General features: G+C 41.1%; 1 protein-coding gene across 6 annotated transcripts in view; it reads right to left on the bottom strand.

Annotated features, from left to right (window-relative positions):
* The window catches only part of ANKS1B (ankyrin repeat and sterile alpha motif domain containing 1B), a 455,171-nt gene that overhangs the window by 211,112 nt on the left and 218,989 nt on the right, over positions 1-25,070 (bottom strand). For all 6 annotated transcript variants that reach the window (XM_026865589.1, XM_026865597.1, XM_026865606.1 and 3 more), the window contains exons 13-14: positions 23,229-23,812; positions 21,264-21,336 (exon numbers count right to left, since the gene is read on the bottom strand). In XM_026865589.1, the coding sequence (XP_026721390.1) occupies positions 21,264-21,336; positions 23,229-23,812 (657 nt within the window). The remainder of the gene's footprint in view (positions 1-21,263; positions 21,337-23,228; positions 23,813-25,070) is intronic.

Below are 25,070 nucleotides of genomic sequence, written 5' to 3'. Positions count from 1 at the left end.
AGTTGTCAATATTTCTGAGCTTCACACCCTTAGAAGTCAATGAAAATCTGATTTTCTGAGGTTTGCATTCTGTGTATTTATACCATTCTGTACTCTGTCTCAAAACAAGTATTATCACAAAATCACAGAATCGTCTAGGTTGGAAAAGACCTTGAAGATCATCCAGTCCAACTATTAACCTAACACTGACAGTTCCCAACTACACCAGATCCCTCAGCGCTGTCAACTCTACTCTTAAACATCTCCAGGGATGGGGACACCAACACTGCCCTGGGCAGCCCATTCCAACGCCCAACAACCCCTTCTGTAAAGAAATGGTTCCTAATATCCAGTCTAAACATTCCCTGGCACAACTTGAGGCCATTCCCTCTTGTCCTATAGATTGTTACTTAGTTAAAGAAACTCATCCCCAGCTCTCTGCAACCTCCTTTCAGGTAGCTGTAGAGGGCGATGAGGTCTCCCCTCAGCCTCCTCTTCTCCAGACTAAACACCCCCAGTTCCCTCAGCCGCTCCCCGTACGACCTGTGCTCCAGACCCTGCACCAGCTTCGTTGCCCTTCTCTGGACACACTCGAGTCACTCAATGTCCTTTTTGTAGTGAGGGGCCCAAAACTGAACACAGGAATCGAGGTGCGGCCTCACCAGTGCGGAGGACAGGGGTAAGATCCCTTCCCTGTCCCTGCTGGCCATGCTATTGCTGACACAAGCCAGGATGCCCTTAGCCTTCTTGGCCACCTGGGCACACTGCTGGCTCCTGTTCAGGCGGCTGTCAATCAGCATCCCCAGGTCCCTCTCTGACTGGCAGCTCTCCAGCCACTCCTCCCCAAGCCTGTAGCCCTGCTGGGGGTTGTTGTGGCCCAAGGGTAGCCCCCGGCATTTGGCCTTATGGAAACTCCTCCAGTTGGCCTCAGCCCATGGCTCCAGCCTGCCCAGGTCTCTCTGCAGAGCCTCCCTACCCTCGAGCAGATCAACACTCCCACCCAACTTGGGGTCATCTGCAAACTGACTGAGGGTGCACTCAATCCCCTCGTCTAGATCATCAATAAAGATGTTAAACAGGAGTGGCCCCAAAACCGAGCCCTGGGGGACACCACTCGTGACCGGCCACCAACTGGATTTAACTCCGTTCACCACAACTCTTTGGGCCTGGCCATCCAGCCAGTTTTTTACCCAGAGAAGTGTGTGCCCATTCAAGCCACAAGCAGCCAGTTTTGCCAGGAGAATGCTGTGGCAAATGGTGTCAAAGGTCTTGCTAAAGTCAAGGTAAACTACATCCATTATGGGTGTATATGAATATGTTATAGGTCTAGCTCATGCCATATGTACTTATTTACATGTGTATCTTCTTTATAACTCAGTCTCTCTCAGTCCTAAATGGAAATTATATAATATGAGAATATTTTAATAATACTGAAACAAGGCTCTAAGTACACTATTTGAATTTTCATATATTTGCGTAGTGTGTTCAAACTGCACATAAATTTTTCATGTGTGTGGTCATATAGACTTCTTTTCTAACCATATTTAACAGCAAAATGTAAGGATCAGATATTAGGTTAATAACAAAATGAAAGAATTGATGGTAGGTGTTCAGTATGTATCACTTTCTGAAATTGCCTTTCTACAGAATAAAAAAAAAAGTATCTTTAGGTCTGACAAACAATTTGCTATATGCCTTGCAAGGAAGAATAAATATTGTGTATCGATTCCATGAGAAAAAACCTACAGTAAATACAGTTTGGTTACTTGGAAATAACAGTACAACTGAGAAGACTGCCAAGGTTCAAACTTTTTCCAAAGGAGAAAAATATCACTGCTGTAATGGGGTGTGAATATTCTATGCTATTTCACTAAAACATTACATCTGATGTAGGAGAATTCAGTATATGAAGACAGTCAAAATTACATGTTAATCCTCCAATTAAAAGTTTGTAGAAGATTCCTTTGCTCAAGCATTCCTACTGCAGAGTATCTACATTTAGCATGATAAGATCTGATGGTCACAAGTAGACTACAAACAAAATTGTCAAGAATTAGGCTATACATTTACTCACTGATGAATGTCAATATTTATGATATTATAGTTCCATTTTCTTAAGTTTCCCTACTTGCTGTCAGTCTTCTCTATTCCTTCTAGAAGACATATCCCAGAAATCATTTATTCAAGTCTATGAATATAATGATTGAATTACTTTGAAAACAGTTGTGGAAAAATAAGCATAACATTGAACACAAAAATCATGGTCAGAGATAAAAGGTATTTGTCGATAGGCACATACACAGAGAGTAAATGTAAAAAGAAAATGCATCATATTTAGAGACTACATGGGTAAATATGGTCTGATGATTTACATTTTTACTATATTTTCAGTTTAGCCTGTGTATTCATTTGTAGTAGGTTGTTTCAAAACCAGCTCTGGTTAACTGATGTATGAAGAGCATATAGCTGAATATCCCATTTATGACACTATGGGGTAAAACTGAAAATATAATAGGAACACATGAATAACAGAAGTTAAAATAAATGCTTGCAGCTTTTTGCATCCAACTCCCATTGCGTTTATTATAAAACATAGCTGAAAGCTCTAAAATTATCCTGCAGTTTGCCTAGTCTTCTCTAAGGTTTGTTTTGGGATTCAATGGATCATTAAAACATATGCATCTTTATCTCTTGTTTAGGCTTTTACAATGCAGAAGTCAACAAAACATTAATCCAATTATTTATGATTTCTTCTGTAGAATTTATATGATCTTTGTGTACGTTCAGTGGCATGCAATGCATTATGACTGTCATGTTCTGAGTAAATAAATGACCAAAATATTTCTTCTGCATATTTTACAGCTATATAGCTTCTGTTCTCTAGTATTTTCTAGAGATTCTAGATCACACACACTTACGTTACCATTCAAATAATTCAAAATGCAGAGATTTGTAAAAGAAATATTAAGATTGGTATGAATAATGCATGAATAGAAATGCATGTGTGAAAGCGCCAGAAGAAGCAGTGCTACAAAGGGTTAAAGGTACGGTCTGTATTGATAACCAAAGACACAGCTGACAGGGGTAAAACACTAAGGAATGTATTTCTTTCAAGACAAGAAGGAGTGTGCTCTGATAAAACAACAGCATAGATGATTTATCAACAGAAGACCCTATACTCCATAAGACAGCAACAACATTAGAGCACATTGCATGTGATATTCATCTTCCTGTTATTCCAAAAGGAAAACAGACTCTAGCCCTAGATAACATCCAAGATAAGGAAGCAAAAACAATGAGCAGCATCACTGATATAAACAAAATTTTGGATCAAAAGGACCATATCATAACAGCTGTTGACTCCTGAAGATCTATCCAAAAGCCAGTTTGCTATTGCTAATCAAAAAGAACCCAAGAGATGCAATGAGAATGCAAGTCAGACTTCCATGTCACACACAAGTGACCATAGATGGGCAACTTGGACACACATGCATGCATACCTTGGTGCTTTTGGGTATCAAGTGTGAGAGTGAGTGACATTTGTAAGAGAACATGATTGACTGTAAATAGTTTTGCCTGAAACAAGAATCACCTTTGCCTTCCGTAACATTTTGTATTGACTTCAGTTGCATGAGTTCCCCTCAGCAGTTCTGCCATTGCAACTTAAAATTTCACATTCACTTTGCAGTTTTTAATGACAGAAGGAAGTGCAGAATCAAACCCAAATGTGTGGCTCTGTTCCCTACAGTGTAGTCCTATAATTGATGGTAAAAATGTCACAGATTTGCAGTTTAAAATTTTCAAACTGCATACACATTTCCTATTGAAGAGGCATCAAACAGCACTGGAAGCAGAAACCAGCTGCTGGAGCTGTCTCCTCTCATCATGTCCCTCTTCTATCAGCTACAGAGTCAGGTTCCCTCTGCCTTTTCTTCTTTGTCCTCCTTATGATGTTACAGATATTTCACTCTTTTTGCACAGCATATCAGATTCAATGGGAAGGTGGGAATTGGGAGGGAAGTGATGTTATCCTTATTTTACAGTCTGGTTGGTGTGGATGGCTATTGCAAAGTTAGAGTTGTGGATTCAGAACTGTAAGCTTAAGTGGTCTTCCACTTTGAGAGAGGGTGCATGGCTCATTTTATTAAAATCTATGAATCAAATCCATTTTAGCAAAATGCTCAGTTTAACTATACAGAGATTTATAAAAGGGGAAGTAACTGCTGCAAAACAGACACTAAATTACAATTAAAGTATATACTTTCAACTATATAACTTACCACTGAGAAAACTTCCTTATGCCAACATGCCTACACATATCTAATTAAAATTCTGCCTTAATTAAGTACTTATATTTTCTCCATTTTCTGCCCTTGGAGGAGGGAGGATATTAACAGCTTTGGAGGAAAACCACTTTGCCAAAACTGCAACCATATGGCAGCAAGCAGAAAAGGGCCAGCCTAACAAGGATTCATTTGCTAAAAGAAAGTTTGACTTATTCTGAGTGATATTTTAGCTTTTATAGGCAGAACCATAGCGGGGAAGATGAAGGCTTCATGTCTGAGTAGCAGCAGTGGAGCAGATGGAAGAAAGAAAGGAAACTGAGCATATAGCTTCTGGCAGTCAAAGGTCTACTGAATTTTGATTACATGTTCCAACTGTACAGGGCACAATGTGAACTCTTACTCCTTTCATTCAGCTTTTCTGGCTGTGGCCCCACCTGATTCCATCTTTCCCTAGTCTGCTGCGGTCATGTCTGTTTTACTTTTCCAACCTTTGTGCTCAAAATCGTGTCTCTCACAAATCTGAAGACTAAAATTTCTTGCAATATTTTCCACACTACGAAGGAGTAATCATTGATAACAATAACTTTGGTCATATCAGTAGAGAAGGCAAAATAAACACAGAAAATAGGTTTTGTATGATGACTGCCTACAACTTTCAATATGAAAGATAAGAGAAAGTATCCTACAAAAAGTACTCTAAAACAGTGCTCAGTGACATACTGTCAATCCCTGTCATTAAGCGTGTCATACATGACAGAGAAACATGCATATGTAGTTGAAGTGCGAAGGCTTGGACAACCGGCCCAAGCCAGAGTTGACCTATAGATGAATCCTGTATATTTTATACCTGAAACCATTGTGCTAGTAGGTATTGTACTAAGTTATAACAACGCACTTATGCTGATGTAGAAAGTGCTAAAGCATGGAAATACTGAAGCCTGAACAACCAGCCCCAAGCCAAAGCTGCTTAGTCTATAACCATTAACAGAGTATGTAAACTTGCTAGTGAAAGATGCAGCTTAGACAGAATATAATCAATAGTGAGGAGAGAATGTATCCAGCTTCCCTTGTTTAGCCTTGTTCAAGGCTGAGAACCCAAGTGTTTGGCCTTGTTAGAAACTCCCTTGGATTCCCACCCCGAGCCCTGGCCAGGCTTTGGGTGGAATCCAACAGGAGAATGAAACCAGAAATTTTCCACTCAAAACAAAGGTGCCAGCCACCTATTCTGGCTTGTTGATCTCTGGTATATAAGGCTGGGCCCGTTTGCAACGACTTTGGCAGCCTCACCTATGGGTGGACGCACCGCACAGGATTTCCCACCTGCCGGGACAGGATCTGCAAACCCTCGCTGTAACCAGGGCTGCCCAGCCACTGCGGGTCTGGGTGATGGTAACGTAGGCAAGTGGTGATGTATCTTTCTTAATCACTATTTTTTCTCTTGTGTAGTAATGATTTGATGCATTACCCTGTATTTTCCTGTTTGTTGCTTTAAGTGCACTATTCTGCTTTTTCTTACTGCGTGTTTTCTGTATTACACTGTTACATTGGTTATCACTAGTAAAATCTGCCTACTCTTTTCACTCCAGTGTCTGGGTTTAATTGGTATCCTTAATCAGCAAAACAGTAGTGGGCATATCCAGAAGCAATAAAGTCTTGCTTGTGGAAAAACTTGATGGAACCTGTAGTTGTAGGGTTTATTCTGAATATAGCACAACACGCTGCAGCTCTGCTACTTTCAAATGAGCTATGGCTCATATGGTGTCAACTCAGGCATAGGTGTCAGTGTTCCAGCCCTTCTGGTTCAAAGTATCTCCAGAAAAGCCAACTCATGGGTCTCTCTGAAGTTGGTGACATGATAATACATACTGCTAAAGTAATTATTTTAGAAGTTTTGCTAGCTCCTTTGAAAACAATTTTTTTTTAAGTATGGTATAATTCTGTTGCATACATCTCTTCCAGTAGCAAGCAGAATTACTCTTTGAAAGGCACTCAGGTAGCTTCAGTGAGCAAAGTTTGGAGCCTTGATTTTGATGTTTAGACATAGCTGAATGTGATGCTAGGATTATCTCCAAGCATAGGGAAAGGTACTGTTCTCACAAACGGGCAATGAATAAACTTTGTAAAAACCAAACTTGCTAAATATAATAAGAAAAAGGCTTGCCAGTATATTACATTTCAAATCAAAATTTTAGATCAAGAAACTGAAGATGATTCAGTAAACTGTACCCTGTATGCCTCTAGGTGGAACAATGAGGGCACTTGAGGATAAGCATGTGCTCAGCTGACCAAAGAAATCCCAACTACAGTGCACTTGGATGCACACAGTAAATGGACAGTGCATTTATGGATAGCATCAAAAAAAGGATTAATGATTAGCAGAATTATAAAATTGTAAGTCACCCTCCATGTTCTAGAACATATTTGACAGAAGTGGTTCTCTCAAAAGCCCAGCACAGTCTTAACTGACTGTAGATTATTTTGATATGGAATGACCTTTGACAATTATTTTCCTTGTCATTATTTTAATTGCTCTGAATAGAAACAATTCTTGCTTCAATCATAATGATGACAAGATATCAATTTAAAAAAACAATAGCCAAAGTAGATTAGTTCTGGATTATTCCCTTTTAAATGACTTGCAGATGTAAGCAAACTCTGAATCACACACCTCTGAACAGACACTGGGCTTCAACTAACACAGAAATACTGCTATGCATGCCTTGAAAGACTTTTTTATGTAGGAAAAATTGTGTATAATTAAGCAAAGAAAATAAGAAATTGAAGTGTTTCTTCATTAAACTTTACTTTGTAGACAGGTTCCATCTAAATAATTTTATCACAGTAGTCACAGAATCATTACAAAATAGACTCAGAGCAACTTAAAACACTGAACAAATCCATTCAACTGACTCAAGCCAAGGTCACTTATAAGCCAACTACTTTTTTTAATTCTGGCAAATACCCAGAAGTCTTGAACATGCTACTGAATGTAACAGAGGTTAATCAATTTTGATACTTCACTATATTGCTGTGGTGGTTTAAGCCCTGCCGCGACCGGAGACCACGTTGCTGTTGCCCCTCCCCCACCCTCAGCCGGTCAGGCTGGCAGTGAGGCACAAACCCAGTTAAAATAAGAAGAAATTTAATACAACAGTGTGATAAACATTTTGAACAACAGTAGCAATGATAATGACAATAAACAGCAATAACAGTAAGCAAGACAAAAGATATACGGAGTAATACTGCAAATGGTTACGGAACAAGCCCGCCATGAGCTCCCTGCCACCAAAGGCATAAAGGAAAAAGTTCCCGCGCACGGACCTGACGCCAGCATGGTATGAATAACCTGCCTGGCGATCCCTTTCCCCTCTCTCTCTGCTGGGGAAACTTAACCCTATCCTAGCTGAACCAGAACATAATCCACCCCTCTATTCTATACCATCTGCGTCATGTCCAGCTGCCATTTAGCAGTTAACAATAACAAAAGAACAATTTACACAGGCACAGCATAATTCACGGCATGTTCTCACCCAGAATCAAGTCCCCCTGTGGTACATATCGGACCTCTCCATTGTCCTGCATCACCCACCAGGTACACCCAGGTCCTTGAGCAAAACCAATCCCGTGGATGGGTTTGCCTTTACCTTTGCCTGGCGCAGGACTAAACCAGACCATTTTTCCCAATATATTCCTCATGCGCACCACAGGGACTTTATCCCCATCTACAGCACGTGGAGGTTTTGACTGAGCCGGGCCAGCTCGACTGGCAGATCCTCTTGTGTTGACTAGCCAGGTGGCCTTTGCTAGATGCATGACCCAGTCTTTGAAGGTCCCACCTCCCAGTGCTTTCAAAGTGGTTTTTAACAGTCCATTGTAGCGCTCGATCTTCCCAGAGGCTGGTGCGTGGTAGGGGATATGGTAGACCCACTCAATGCCGTGTTCTTCTGCCCAGGCATTTATGAGGTTGTTTCGGAAGTGGGTCCCATTGTCTGACTCAATTCTCTCTGGGGTGCCGTGTCGCCACAGGACTTGGGTCTCAAGGCCCAGGATGGTGTTTTGGGCGGTGGCGTGGGGCACTGGGTAAGCTTCCAGCCATCCAGTGGTTACTTCCACCATTGTGAGCACGTGGCGCTTCCTGTGGCGGGTCTGTGGCTGTGTGATGTAGTTGATCTGCCAGGCCTCTCCATATCTATATTTCAGCCATCGCTCTCCATTTCGCTGGGGCTTCACCTGCTTGGCATGTTTGATTGCAGCACACGTCTCACATCCATGGATGATCTCTGCAATGGTGTGGTCCACCCCTGCAGCAGGCGGAGGAAGCAAGCAGCCGATCAATGTGAATGATAGAGCAAGCTTCAACTTTATTGAAAGAAATCACACCTTATATGAGCACTCTACAATCATCATGCATACGACTCACAAATCTATTGGATAGCTGTAAAAACCTACATTATAATATCCCAGCCCCTTGTGGTATCTCAGGCATGTCACAACATCTTCCTTCTTCAGGCTTGCTTCTTTTCCAGGGCTGTTTTTGAGTCACCCCCAAGGCCATAATGTGCCACAACTTCTCTCTTTGTTATCATAACAGTCCTTGTTAGCATCACTGTACGCTGGGTTTTTTCCTCTGTTTACCTCAGGTGGCTGCATTCAGCTTCTGCAGAGACCCATGGCCTTGCTCTCTGCAAGCTGTTCTCCAACACACCCCTCAATCTCGAGCCCACCTGTATGTTGCATCCCTACCTTGGTGGCCCGAGGTCTCGTGGGCCCACCGAGCTATGAAGAGTTCACCTTTGCGCTGCCAGTGCAAGTCCACCTGAGCCACTCTAATCTTAGCAGCTTGGTCTGCCTTGTGGTTGTGTCGATACTCATCAGTGGCCCGACTTTTGTGTACATGGGCATCCACATGGCGCACCTTCACAATGAGGTTTTCCACACGGGCTGCAATGTCCTGCTATACTTCAGCAGCCCAGACAGTTTTACCCTTACGTTGCCAGTTGTTCTGCTTCCATTGCTGCAACCATTTCCACAGGGTATTCACCACTGCCCACAAGTCGGTGTAGAGGTAGAGCCTCAGCCACTTTTCCCACTCAGCAATATCCAAAGCAAGCTGGACGGCTTTCACCTCTATGAACTGGCTCAATTCACCCTGTCCCTCAGCAGCTTCAGTGACCCGTCGTGTGGGACTCCATACAGCAGCCCTCCATCGTCGATGTTTTCCCACAATGGGACAAGACCCATCAGTGAACAGGGCATATTGCTTCTCCTCATCCAGCAGCTCGTTATATGGTGGGGCCTCCTTAGCACGTGTCACCTCCTGTTCTGGTGACATCCCGGAATCTTTGCTCTCTGGCCAGTTCGTAATCACCTCTAGTATCCCTGGGTGGCTGGGGTTCCCTATTCGAGCCCGTTGTGTTATCAACGCAACCCATTTACTCCACGTGGCATCTGTTGCATGATGTGTGGAGGAGGCCTTTCCTTTGAACATCCACCCCAGCACCGGCAGTTGGGGTGCCAGGAGGAGCTGTGTTTCAGTGCCGACCACTTCTGAGGCAGCCTGAACTCCTGTTCGCTGCCAGTATCTTCTTCTCAGTTGGTGTGTAATTAGCTTCAGAGACTTTATATCCCCGGCTCCAAAAGCCCAGAGGTTGGCCTCGGGTCTCCCCAGGTGCTCTCTGCCAGAGGCTCCAGGTAGGGCCATTCTCCCCAGCTGCGGTGTAGAGCATGTTCTTAACCTCCTGCCCTTCCCAGACTGGCCCGAGGGCTACTGCTTGGGCAATCTCTCGTTTAATCTCTTCAAAGGATTGTTGTTGCTCAGGGCCCCATTCAAAATCGTTCTTCTTACGGGTTACAAGGTAGAGAGGGCTCACAATCAGGCTGTAGTTCGGGATGTGCATCCTCCAGAACCCCACAGCGCCCAGGAAAGACTGAGTCTCCTTTTTAGAGGCTGGTGGGGCCATGGCTGTTATCTTGTTTATCACCTCCATTGGGATGTGGTGACGCCCATCTTGCCATTTTATCCCTAGAAATTGAATTTTCCTTGCAGGCCCCTTAACTTTCTTTTGCTTAATGGCAAAGCCGGCCTTCAGGAGGATTTCAATTATCTTCTTCCCTTTCTCAAAGACTTCCTTGGCTGTGTCCCCCCATACAATGATGTCATCAATGTACTGCAGGTGTTCTGGAGCCCCACCTTTCTCCAGTGCAGTATGGACCAGTCCACGGCAAATGGGGCAATCGATTCCAGGTGTACTGGATGCGTCTCCAAGTGAACGCAAACTGTGGCCTGCACTCTGGCGCTATTGGAATGGAGAAGAACGCGTTAGCAATGTCAGTCGTGGCGTACCACTTGGCTGCCTTCGACTCCAGTTCATCCTGGAGCTCCAGCATGTCCGGCACTGCAGCACTCATTGCTGGCGTAACTTCATTCAGACCACGGTAGTCCACAGTTAGCCTCCATTCGCCATTAGGCTTTCTCACTGGCCATATAGTGCTGTTGAAGGGGGAGTGAGTTTTGCTGATCACCTTCTGGCTTTCTAGTTGACGGATCAGGTGATGGATGGGGACCAGAGAATCTCGGTTGGTGCGGTACTGCTGCCGGTGCACCGTCCTGGTAGCAATCGGCACTTGCTGCTCCTCAACCTTAAGCTGCCCCACCACTGAGGGATCCTCTGAGAGGCCGGGTAAGGTGGACAACTGTTCAATGACCTCCAGGGCAGCTACACCAAAAGCCCACCGGTACCCTTTTGGGTCTTTGAAGTACCCTCTCCTGAGATAGTCTGTGCCCAGGATGCACGGGGCATCTGGGCCAGTCACAATGGGGTGCTTATGCTGGTCCTTCCCAGTCAGGCTCACTTCAGCTTCCAGTAGGGCCAGCTGTTGGGATCCCCCTGTCACTCCAGAGATGCAGATGGATTCAACCCCACTGTAGCTCGATGGCATCAGGGTGCACTGTGCGCCAGTGTCCACCAAAGCCTTATACTCTTGTGGGTCTGATGTGCCAGGCCATCGGATCCACACTGTCCAGTAAATCCGATTATCCCTTTCCTCCACCTGGCTGGAGGCAGGGCCCCTCTAATCCTGCTCATCATCACTCACTTCTTGTAAGAATGATTTACTGGTCCCCTCAAGAGGGTCAGACATAACGTTCACTATTCTATTCTGTCTGGGGGATTTCTGACTGGACACTGGAGCTGCGTTCTTCTTGGAGGACTCCCCTTTTGTGATGGTCTTCCCTTTCAGCTGCTCTACTCGTGCAGCTAGGGCAGCAGTGGGCTGTCCATCCCACCTCCTCATATTTTCTCCATGGTCACAGAAAAACCACAGGGTGCCTCGTGGTGTGTACCTTCTGCTGCCTTTCTCTTGGGTGGGGAAACATTTACTTCTAAAGGCTGAGACATTAGCCCGTGCAGGTGGAACGTAGGACATGTCCTCTTCCATTTTCTGGGCCCTCTGAGACAGTTCCTCCACAGCTGAGACCCAGGAATGTTGAGATGCGGGGAGATTTCCCTCATATTGCTGGAGCTTGCCAACCACTTCGTCCACTGTCAGAGTGTGGGTGTCTGTCCACCAGGACACTATTGCCAATGCTTTTGAGTGTGCTGGTGCGCTCTTCAGGAACTTTCACCACATCAGGTGTGTGCAAGGGGCCTGATCTGGACCCATGGGTGACTGCTCATCATTCAGATCACCATAGATCATCTCAAACACAGCCAGTTCCCTGAGGTTCTGGATGCCTTTCTCAATGCTTGTCCATTTGCCTAGCTGACATAGGATATCATCCTTGTAGGGGTGCCTCTCCCTTACACTGAGTAGGAGTCGCTTCCAAAGGCTGAGGGTTTGAGTCTGCTTCCCTATTTCCCTATCAATGCCAGCATCCTTGGCCAAAGATCCCAGCTGCTTGGCCTCTCTCCCCTCCATCTCAAAAGCACTGGCTCCATATTCCCAGCATCAGAGCAGCCAGGTGCAAGACTACTCGCCTCCAAGGCAGCTGAAATCTCTCCGCATATCTCACAGCTCAGTCGGGGGCAGAGATCGGACGATCACCTCTGGCCCTTCCTCCTGTTCCCCTGATGGGCCTGGCTCATTCTCATCCCTCACTCTGTGAACTGACTTTCTGGTATATTTTGTTTTCTGTATCGGGGCAACTGATACCGGCACTGGCTGGCTCTCTGGCTCAGTCGCTGTGCTGGTGGAGGTGATTGCAACTGGCTCTGCCTGTCCCCCCTGCCCAGATACTGTACCAGTAACTTCACTCTCAGGTTCTGTAGCCTTTTCTCCCCCCTGAGGGCATCGGGTGGTATTAAAGAGGACACGGTAGGCATGGGCAAGTCCCCAACACATTGCAGAGAGTTGTGTCTCCTGGGTTTGGGTTTTGCCAGATTGGTAACACACCTTTTCTAAGCACTCCATCAGCTTATCAGGGCTCTGCATTTGTTCGGGAGTGAAATTCCAAAGCATTGGAGGTGCCCACCGACTCAGGCCTTTGCCCATCTTTTCCCACACCCCTTACCACTCACTATTATCTGAGCTCGGGGCAGGTTTCCGGGCACTGCTGTTGTTAGAGAAGTGCCGCATAGCCAAAATCAAAATCAGGCAGACATTCAGAAGGCTTTGTGCCACAATCACACTGCCCTGCAGGCTCCAAGGATAACTGAAACTCCCCAAAGCCAAGAGGATCTCTTCCCCTGGCTCACCCATAGAGGGGGTGAGACCCCTAACAAAAACCAAACAGCAAACAGGTACCGGCCTGCTCCCACACACAGCGATACAAAAGCATTATAAGCAGTAAGTAGCCCATATAACAACATAAGACCCTTTATACATTTTCCACCAATAACAAACGCCAGCATTGGGGTCATACACTAGATATAAGGATTAATCCAGCCCCACCACGCAAACAAGTGGGCCAGCATTGCAAACATTATTACACAGTACAAATACAAACAGAAAAATTACACCCAACAGATTGCTCTAACACACTCTGGTCAGGGTCTGTCCCTTTTTGATTCTTATTTCAACCCAATTCGTACACCACATTGGTGCGCCAAAAAGGCTGTGCAGGTTTAAGCGCTGCTGGGACTGGAGACCATGTTGCCGTTACTCCTCCCCTACCCTCAGCCGGTCGAGCTGGCAGTGAGGCACAAACCCCACGTTAAAATAAGAAGAATTTTAATACAACAGTGGGATAAACAATCTGAACAACAACAGTGGCAATGCTAACAACAATAAACAGGTATAACAGTAAGCAAGACAAAAGATATACAGAGAAATACCGCAAATGGTTACGGAACAAGCCGGCTGTGAGCTCTCCACCACCAAAGCCACCAAGGAAAAAGTTCCCACGCTCCCAGACCTGACATCAGCATGGTATGAATAACCTGGCTGGAGATCCCTTCCCCCTCTCTCTCTGCTGGGGAAACTTAACCCTATCCTAGCTGAACCAGGACAATTGCCTTTATAATTTTGTCCTGGGGAGAAGAGGGGGACATTCATTTCAGCTAGTTTTACGCAGCTACATCTGAGGATGTCCTCTACATTCTCTTTATAGACACTTCCTGTGACATTTGCCATGCTTCAGACATTTAGATATACCAAAGAAGTGCCTGCTTATCTAACTCAGTTTTAGTGACTCAGACATACTTGATGCAGTCTACACTGCAGAAGTTTGAATTCAGACATTAAGAATAAGATTGATCTGTCTGACCTACCATTATATTCATCAAGCCCATGTTTCCTTAATTTGTTTAAAAGAAAACACGAGATAATGTCAAAACCTGAAGTGAAGTCCAAATACTGGGCTTCTATTGCTCTTTCCTTACCTACAAAATCGGATATCCTCTCCTAGCAGGGAATTAGATAGCTTTCATAGGTTTGCTTTTGCCATATACATGTTGTCTCTTATTTCTTTTCTCTTTTTAGATACTTTAAGTAGTTTATCTGTTCCATGACTTTTCTGTGACTTGAAAATAATTTCCCACATTCTCCTTCCTTTCCCCTTTTAAACATAAGTTCTACATAATTCTTTTTCAGTCTGTTGGTACCTCATCCATCCTCTGAGAAGTCTCATAGAAACCCAGCAACAGATCTATGTTTTCCAGACAGTTATGTAACACAAAACGAAGTTCATTAAATCAGTTTTAAGATACCCAACCTATATAACCTGTTATTTCCTTATCTACAATGGAGGTTCTAGCCCTAGAATTAGCTGTGCATGTCATATGCTCACTGATAACCCTTTCAGTAAACATGTGTGATAAAAAGCCATTGTACATTTTTGCTTTCTCTGCACCCACTATGAGCAGCCTTTCCTTTCCTGCAGCACCTCTCTTAGCTGTCAAAGATTTCTTTGTTCTTCTTCTCCCTGTTGATGTACCAATACAAATAAATATGTCATGTTAAATCTTCATTTCTCTTGGTAGTTTCACCTCATTGAGTGCTTTGGCACTTTTGACTTGTTCCTACATGCATGTATCATTCTACCATGCTTAGTAAATACAGAAATTTTCCTCATTATCTAAGGTGAAAGAAGACAATTTAGCCAAGATGGTCTTTTACACTTACTTTTCTTCACATTGGTGAAGCTTGTATTATGGTCTTTACTAGTGTTCTGTTGAAGAACCCACAGATTACTCCTGAACTTGCACCCTATAAATTTTTTAAAATAAATTCTCTGAATTTATTGACATCTACCTGCTTGAGATTTTTTTTTTTTTTTTCCTAGACAGTCTGTCAATATTACTTCTTTCCCAACAAGTTCTGTGGTTAACTAAAATCTCCCATTACTACCAAGTCCCATGGCTTTGGATAAATACCAAGAACAACCATGTTCTTTTCTGCCTTCCTGGTACCAACAGATATTTAACAGCTCTAACTAACCCTATTTTTGAGATCTCAAAGCAACCATTATATTATAGAAATACAAACCAACATTTCCTCTCTTCTTCCCTTCTTGCTAAAGAAGTTATATCCTCTATATGATTTGGATACTAGTGTAATACATATGATAAATTCTCTACAATGCCGGTTTTGTCATAATCTTCAGATAATCCTTGTCTATTCCTCATTAATTATTCTGTTAATTCTTCTCTGTTTCTCTTTCTTCTACCATTAGCATACAAACAGCTAAGATATCTGGCAAACTGACCCATGACTCTGTGTCATCACTTCTTTAATCCTGTTTTAAATAATCCTGTCTTTCTCAGGGGTTAGAGTTATGTCCATGCATTATTTAAAATGAAGATTTTTGTCATTGCCACATAGTTCTTAATTTAAAGTTCTCTTATCTCAGGATAGAAGCCATGTAGTTATATTTAGGGTATATCTGACTGATGTTTGACTTGGACTTGAGAGGAGAGAGAATAATATCTCTTGAATCTTCAACCTCTTCATTGTCACAGAGCCTTATAAGCACTTTTGATTCGCTTAGGATCATTCTTGGCAGTATCATTAACATTCTTTATTGTATGCTAGTGATCAGTAGAATCCTTCACAACTTGGCATATTTGGACTCTTGTGAAGAATCACAACAGCTGTAATGTAAGTGTCAGATGGTGCAGATGTTTCCACATCACTTTGAGCAGAAGGTCACTAGCCAGCACCATCTTTTATTTCCTTTTGCTAATAGAGGTTTTGTACTCCTTGAGATAGTGGGTTTTTTTCTATATTATAATTGAGATTAATTCTTACTTGCTCCCTGGTCAGCACTCCTGCTTTTAGATTTCAGTGATAAGCTATTCAGATGTTGAATGCTACGTGCCCTCAGAGGATATCGGAAGCATCTTCCTCTCTTTAGTTTCAAGTTTACTCTTCCTATATTGCTATCAAACTGAAAGCTCTGATTTAAATTTTTTGTTTGTTTGTTTCTGAATGCATACTGTGGATGAAGTTCTCATGACCATACTCAGCAGTTTTGATTCTCTCCTTTCACTGATCCTCTTAATTGCTTCTTAAGAAATTCCCCTGGAGATCAAAAAGAAGTCTTTCCAGATTCCACCAGTAGGAAAGTATAGGCCACAGTTCTTGTAAATCCATTCAAGGATTTAATCACAAGATGTCATCATTGTCTAATTGTAAATATAGCTACTGAATTATCAGTGTATGACTTATTCCATAGTTTTCACTGGGAATGAGATACTATGTAGTATCAAAATCTCTTTATGCCTGGTAGATTAAGAATATTTATGCTTGAATTGAATATATTTTTATTTTTACTAACAGTTCATAAAAACACTGGAATATAACATGAAGTACGGGACTAAGTAATTACTAAAATGAAGGATTCCGTATCAAGCTACATTTGCTTTTCAGTATTATCAGAAATGTTACTGTTTGCTAAAAAGTTATTAGACAAGAAAAGTGAAGTTTCCTGAATATTGTCATCAATAATCTAGATGCTTCCAGTTCTACACTATATGAAATCTCTTTGACTTACGTACTCTGAAGAATTAATACATTATTTTTAATCTCTACTGGATAATCTTTTTACACATACTTTCAAGTAAAACTAAGAAACCTCAAACATTGATTTCAGTAATATTTTTTCCATCATAAATTGATTAAGTATTTCAAAATTATATTACCTGATATCATACTACTAATTTTTTTTTTTCCTAAACATGGGCCAGATCTTTACATTTGGCTGTGTAATGCTTAGCACAGAGCCAGGAAGAAGAGAGAAGGTGAACAAGAAGTTCTGAGATGGAATTTAGGTCCTCAGTACTACAACACCTGGGCAGATAAAATCCTAAATAAAATGAATAGGGATCCAGACAGTGCTAGCATCTGTAACTAATTAGACAAGGGCTACATGGGGTACCTCTAAGGAACACTAAGACACCTGAGATGCTTCTTTCCAATAAACCATAGGAGCTTAAATAGAAGAAGAACACACACACACACACAGAAAAATCTGATTTGCTGCAAAAAACTTTAAAGTAACCCTTTCATTGGGGCCAAAGACCTAGCAAAAAATCTCTTAGGTTGTACTATCTGTATGAAAAACCTGTGTATTGCCCTGCATTAGTTAACAAGTAGTAATTAACACAAGCTAAAATTGAAAGTAAAATCTGTTAAATACATAAATATCACTGTAGTAAGGCTCCACTTGAGTAGTTACTTCAGTTGGCTAATGGTGAGAAATAAAGACTCCTTATTTTCTGCTAGATAGCCCTATTATTTTGTTAATAAAAAATTAAGAAAATACTTGAAGTACAACATGTTTCATATGAGGCATTTAATGCATTTGATATTATAATAGTTCCCTTTGCTTTGCTGCGTAAACTGTGTTTGACTGGAAAAGGCATAAAGGAATGAAAAGTGGGAAACATACATGTGAGGCTGAATATAGCCAGCTCTAGAGCAGAAAGAAATGTCTTTATTGTAGTCTGCATGTACAGCAAAACTGATTAAATTTAAAGAAAAGTAGTTGTATTTTGATTAATAGTACAGAGCTTGATTTCTTCATTAAGAGCAAAATCAGATTATCATTCTAAACTTTCTAAAAACCATTAAGGAGTTGACAGGAAAGAAAAAATGTTGGTTTGCCAGAAGCTGCACACTGAATAGAAAAAAAAAGTTGGGACTCAAAGTCCCCTCTGGGAAAAGAAGTAGTGAAGAAAAGAGTAGATCTCCTGCCAACTGAAAGAGCTGAAGAACCAAATGCCACATTTGAATGCCAAGAAAAATAATGCATGCAGTACATGCCACAAAATGGCTGGTGAAAAGAGTTGTGAGATATTTTTCTGATCTTAAAAGAGAAAAAGTAGAAAAAGAAAAGCAGTGGTCAGTCATAGGAAGGGACAGAATAGTACTTACACATCACTAAGTTATGCAAATTTGCATATGCATACTGTTGCTTTTTTCTCCATTTCATAGCTCTTACTTGCTGTGCAACTTCTTAATGGATGCCTGATATTGCATTTGGTACCTGTGTACTACTGTGGTGGTTTGACCTTTCCTGGATGGCAGGTGCCCACCAAAGCTGCTCTGTCACTCCCCTTCTCAACTGGACAAGGGAGAGAAAATGGAATTGAAAGGCTCGTGGGTCAAGATAAGGACAGGGAGATCAATTACCATCATGGGCAAAACAGACCCAACTTGGGGAAATTAGTTTAATTTATTACCAATTAAAACAGAGTAGGATAATGAGAAATAAAACAAAATCTTAAAATACCTTCTCCCCATCTCTCCCTTTCTTCCCGGGCTCAACTTTACTCCTGATTTCTCTACTTCCTCAATGCCAGTGGTGCAGGGAGATGGGGAATGAGGGCTATGGTCAGTTCATAACCTGTTGTCTCTACTGCTCCTTCCTCCTCAGGGAAAAGACTCCTCACACTTGTCCCCTGCTCCAGCATGGGGTCCCTCCCATGGGAGAGAGTCCTTGACAAAATTCTTCAATGTGAGCCATTCCCACAGGGTAGAGCTCTTCATGAACTGCTCCAATGTGGGTCCTTTCCATACAGTGCAGTCTTTCAGGAACAGACTGCTCCAGTGTGGGTCCCCTGCAGGGCCACAAGTCCTGCCAGCAAATCTCCAGTGTGGGCTCATCTCTCCATGAGTCCACAGGTCCTGCCAGGAGGCTGGTCCAGCATGGGCTTCCCATGAGGTCTTTGGCATGGGATATCTGCTCCACCGCTAACCTCCATGGGTTGAAGGGGGAGAGCCTGCCTCACCATGGCCTTCACCATGGGCTGCAGGAGAATCTCTGCTCTGGAGCCTGGGGCATCTCCTCCCCCTCCTTTTTCACTGACCTTGGTGTCTGCACAGTTGTTTCTCATATATTCTCACTCCTCTCTTCAGCTGCAGTCGTGTAGGTTTTTTTCTCCCTTTTAAAATATGCAATCACAGAGGCACTACCACTGTTCCTTATGGGCTCAGCCTTGGCCAGCTGCAGGTCTGTCTTGGAGCCAGCTGGCGTTGGCTCTATTGGACACAGGGAAAACTTCTAGCATCTTCTCACAAAAGCCACCCCTGTAGCCCCTCTACCAAAACCTTGCCATGCAAACCCAATACATCCCACTTCTTGCCTCTGTGAATCATGTGTTTAAGAATTATCATTAAAATCCATGTTCATCACACCATCTTCACAAACTTCACTCATATCAACAAAAAAAATTCCCCACACCAAAATCAAAATAACATCATCACAACACTGAACAGAAGTGGACAATTTACTCACAATCCACCCCTCATCCTTTCACTACAATTACAAGAATCTAAATTCCCATTCTGCTCTCTAACATTGTTCAGTCCATGCTTTGCCCATTACCTCTCCCAATTACTACCCTTATCTCAAATTCCTGGAGCCCCATGCTGGGTGCCAAAAAGGACTGTGGTAGGTTAACCTTGGCTGGATGCCAGGTGCCAACCAAGCCACTGTATCATTCCCCTCCTTGGCAGGACAGTGGGGAGAGAAAAAATAGATGGAAAAAAACCCTTGTGGGTCAAGATAAAGGCAATTTAATAAAGCAAAAACGAAGGCTGCATGCAGAAGCAAAGGAAAACAAAAGTTTTATTCTCTGTTTCCCATCAGCAGGTGATGTCCAGTACATGTAGAGGTTGCTCCAAAAGACAAGCATCATAATAGCGAATGCTGCCTCCTGTCCTTTTCAGCTTTTATTGCTGAGCATGACAAGGAATATCCCTTTGGTCAGTTTGGGTCAGCTGTCCTGGTTATGTTCCCTCCCAAGATCTTGCCCACACCCTATCTACTGGTGAGGGAGGAAGCCTTGGTGCCCTGGAAGCCCTGGAAACTCTTCTCAGCAGTAGCAACACCTTTCTAGCTACCTACAGAGCACAGCACTATGAGGGCTGCTACAGGGAAAATTAACTCTGTATCAGCCAGACCCAATAAAACTACCATGATAAAAATAATAAGCAGCAAATCCTGAATTACTTATATCTGCAGAAATTATTAACTATCTCCTAACCTAGAGTTTCTCTATGAATAATTCTCCCTTCCAACACTGCAAGTTTCAGAGACTAAAAGTAGCCTGCCAGGACAACATGCCTAGCACTTTTCATTATATTGCCCCTTACTCTTTTAGAAAAAAATAATCTGAATCTGCTTGTTTTATCTGCAATTATAACTGTATTCAAATCAGTTAATTTTCTCTTTTTTCTAGATTCCCTTTTCACTGTCCAGCTACTGTTAAGATACTTGTGTCAACTCTATTTAATTGGTAAGACACAGTTTCATCCTGTACAGGTGTAATGCTCCATGAAATGGACAGTTGTTAAAATGCATTTTTTTAAAAAAAGTTAAGTGATAAGGTACATAGTCTCCTGCCCAATACATAAACCCAAGTAATCGCATGCAATTGCTAGCAGGGATGTACCAGTACAGGTGAGTTAACATAGCTTTGCCTCAAGACCAAATTATTCAGACATACAACTCAGTTTTCTTTCCAAGCATTAGGAAGAAGACATAGTAAAATACTTTCAAAATTCTTATCAGCTCAGCTGCACAGGTTCATGCAAACACACCAACAGACTAGTCATGACTTAGAGTTCTTAGAATTCACGATGGTAGGGGAGGTTTTCAAATTTTCCTGTCATTACTAACACCAGTCACTGGCTGTCAGCAACATTTTCATCCCTGTGCCAAATATTTCCTCGAAGTAGCATTAGATAATGCAATGCTTTAAAAAGTATCAGCAACTATTGTATATACCCAGGGTCCCATCATTCCAAACAAAAATTCAGCTGAAAAACATTGGAAAATATTCCCCCAGTAGAAAGGCTTCAGTATGAAGACACTAATGGAATATTTTTTCTGATAAGATTTCAAAACAACAGTAATGACTTCAATATGCAATTTAAAGTAACAGCTCCAGGATACTGGGCCTAATGCATCTCTAACAGTAAACAACATTGATTCTGTTCATGGTTATTCGAGTATCTACAAATGATTTCAATACAGTGGGCTACTTAGCAATATCTTATCCACAGTCTACCTATAGACATATAAATCAAGATTAAACAATAATTATTTTTCCTTACTTGTAGTGTGATCATTCATCTCCCCCAGTCCAGTATTAATACCAGCATCTATTGAACTCATGATTTTATCAATCTACAAAAGAGAGAACAGTGAAAACAATTGATGGGCTCCATCTTTGTTATTTTATTTTAGTTTTTCATGCATAAATTTAAGGCATTATTACTCTTGTTAGGAAAAAAACCCAAAATTGCAAAATGCAAAAGTCAAAGATAGACAATTAATTACTACACTTTGATATTTATTTTTCAACAGTTGTACACTAGCAAAAGCATGAGACTAGAGTTTCTTTTTCTACATTACAGTTCCTTTCGTACTGATGTCTCTGGTCATCTATGTATAACCACTCTAGGTCTATTTAAGCAGTAATATTAATACAGAAGAACACTGTTTCATGTGTTATCAAGTACTAAAGCAATTGTTCAATTAAGATTTCCAGAGAATTTCCTAGCTCCCATTTCTTCATCTGCCCCAGGCCACTGAATAGGTATGAAACATAGCTATGTCCCCACATACCACAGAATGCTATTGTTTGTGAAACAGCACTACATTGATCCCAAAACTCATTTGCACATTTCTAAATTACATTGAATTTACTATGTCAAAAGTATTATACCTATTATTTTCCATAAGAACAGAACAAACCAAAAACGAATCAAAAGGCTGGTGGTATCTAAGAAGGCAGACACAGAGAACCAGGTTTTACTGAGCTTATTACTAGGACTATTAAGAAAACCGACTCCTTTTTAAAAAACTATGGTGACAGGAGAAAGTCAGGAAATTATGTTAGAATCTGCAAATTTAGAATAACTTTTTTTTAATAAACTACATTTTTCTTACTCTTAAGAAGAATCAAACCTTGATGTCCCCCTAAAAAGGCAAACATGGACCTGACTAAAATCAGGATTTCATAACAATATTTCCAAGTTATTAAGATCAAAACATGATCCTGAATACCTTTCCACTAAGAAAGTATCTCCTTTACATCAAAAATTCCCTTCAGATGCTTTATCAAACCAGACATTTAGATGAGCTGGAAACCTCTTTCTAGAAAAAATAACCAATCACACAAACAAGCTCTGAGTTCCTTCTGAAATAAAATAGCACTCTGGAGGTATATACATTTCCCCATAGCAGTCATTTTAAAGAGAAATGTTTGCTTCTCTGTAATAGCAGTAAAGATCTAAACACTTCCTACTCTTAATTTACCTCAGTAAGATGGGAACTTTTGCATCTATGAAGAGTTATTTACATTCTTGAGATTTAGAAAAGGAGAAAAAAATTTAAAAGGGGTCTAAAAATTATTTTAAATCCAGTTCTAAATCTAAAATAAAGTCTCGTGTATGAGCAAGCATGTGTACTACAAACTCAGTGTGGACATTTCTTTTAAAAGTCCCAAATTCATTGTAGCTAAGTGTATTCCCACTTCACACAAGAGTCAGGTATATGTCAAGCAGTCTGTACACAGGCTACATACCAGTCAGAGGATATGTTATATAGCAAGGGTTTGCAGAACGCATATCAACCTAAAAATTTTAGTCCCCTATTTCTGACATTTTCTCTTGTGTCTTGCTGGCAGACATTGCCTTGGTGGGAAATAATTAGTAAATATATAAATATTAGACATAGCTACAAAGAATTTTACCAATTTTATTAGAGTAAGTGGCGAGGGCTTTAGTAGAAAATAATTTCAATGTCACAAAAAATTGTAGAATTACTTCTGGTTAACTTTATTCACTATGGAAACAATAGACTTCACTAAGCATGCAGTATTTTGAACAGAAATGCATTGCATTTTGTGCCAGCTGTCAAGCTACCATGCATTAACTACCATGCATTACACTATGAAATACTCTCTGAGGATTTGCAGTGTGGAAGATTCACTTTTTATTTCACCTCTGAAATTGAAAACAATAAAAGCATTTTTACCATATATTTGCTTGTACTTAAAAATGAACAAAACTTACTTCTTCCCACTCTGATGTGAAGGAAGGTGTTCTCTCTGAATTCCCTTTGGAGCACTGCTGGTTTGGTGTGGGTTCACTCCAGTTGCTTCTTGCTTTTTTGTCATTTGGTGGATGGGTGATAAGATTAGAATCAGATTTCGAAACATTTTTGCACAAATGCATTTCAAGCAAAGTCTTTGGTAAAGATCGTATTCTGCCAAGTGTGCATGCTCGCTCCACAAATCCCCCAGTGGTAATAACCCATTGTTCACTTATCCTTGTTGACGTGCCAACCAATGTATGATTTTCTACTGGTTTGGTTTTAGTATGAAATATGGTTCTGTTTACAACTGGTGGCTTTTTTTTCTTAACAGGAGGATCAGTGTTGCTTGCTTTCTGTAGCTGTATCTGCTGCGCTGTGCTCTTGCTCAAAATGCTTTTCTCTAGTGGACCACTGCACTGGCTTGCTTTGCTGTAAAGCTGGAGTGGATTATCAGGTGGATCACAGGCAGGTGATGATCCATGAAGTAAACCGGCAAACTGTTCAGCGGCGTGTCCTTCAGGAAGCTCACTTTCAGTGGATGTTTCTCCCTGGCAAAGACGCTCTGAAATGAGAGAGTACCTTGTAAAAAAACATGGTGATAAAATACTGCAAATAACAAAGACCTTACTCTCAGAAAAATTACTTACATATGCAGCTTGGTTATTTCTTATGTACAGAAACAAAAAATACTTGTGACATGAATAGATTTATTAGCCCTTTAAAAAAACAGTTGTCTCCTTAAACTCGACTATTTTATCCTGGTTGAAAACCAGCCAAAACCACTCAGCACTACACATAAATTCCAGGAAAAAACGAATTTATAAAACAAAACAGGTCACTGCTATTCCATCAACTTGATGGTGTCTCTTTTAATTTGCTATTGAGTTGAAATGTGTACAAATTACACAGTTTTCTATGATGAATTAGCTAGTTCATTTGTAGGTAGTAAAACACATGAAGAACCAGTATCGTCAGGAGTATTGCTATTAATTTTTCTTTTTATAGTCATTATAATAATAGTCATGATAATATAACACTATGATGCCTTTTTACTGACAGTCTCTAAAGAATAGATCTGAGTGTTACTTTTATTTCTGAAAACTTCTGAGAATAGATTCAGAGTAATAATGACCATTAAAAAAAAAGGAAATCAAGTCTTTTTGAAACAAGTTTTATATTCAATTTAGCACACACACAAAAAAGAGAACTAAGAAAAATTAGCTTTTTGCCACAGTTCAGAGTGTATTATTAAAAATTTATAGCTCTTTTTATGCCTGTTGCTGTAAGGACTAGAAAATAAAAAAAAAAAAAAAAAAAAAAAAAAAAGAGACACCTTTTTATACCTGTGCTGCCTCATTTAAAGTGTTGATGTGGGTCACATCACTCTATCCACATGGCATTAAGTTAGCATATTCTATTCAGAATAACTGTGCCCCTACGAACAGTTGCATCTCTATAACTACTTCATTAAATATACCTACATTAATCTCATTTTTGCTTGAATATGTATGATCATATGTAGACTCTAACGAGCTACCAGAAGGAATCAAACATAGCATCATCATAATTTGCAAAGAAATGGAGTAGTTTCCTCTTAATTGCTAAAATATCTTCTTGTAAAAGAACCCCACAGAACCTGAAATATCACTTCTAAAAGGAGACATTTGATTATAGGAATAATAGAAGATTTTGGTGTGTACTTCAAAGTACCATCAGCTCTTTTAGGAATCAGCAGCTCAAAAATGTAAAATTACATGTTTTTCTCATTTTTTTAAGTATCATGATAAAATTCTAATCAAGATTGCAAGTGCAACCTCAGA

The sequence above is a fragment of the Athene cunicularia genome (assembly GCF_003259725.1).
Source record: "Athene cunicularia isolate RWA chromosome 1 unlocalized genomic scaffold, athCun1 chr1_part2, whole genome shotgun sequence".
In the NCBI taxonomy this organism is placed as follows: Eukaryota; Metazoa; Chordata; class Aves; order Strigiformes; family Strigidae; genus Athene; species Athene cunicularia.
This window is presented reverse-complemented; position numbering and strand designations above follow the sequence as displayed.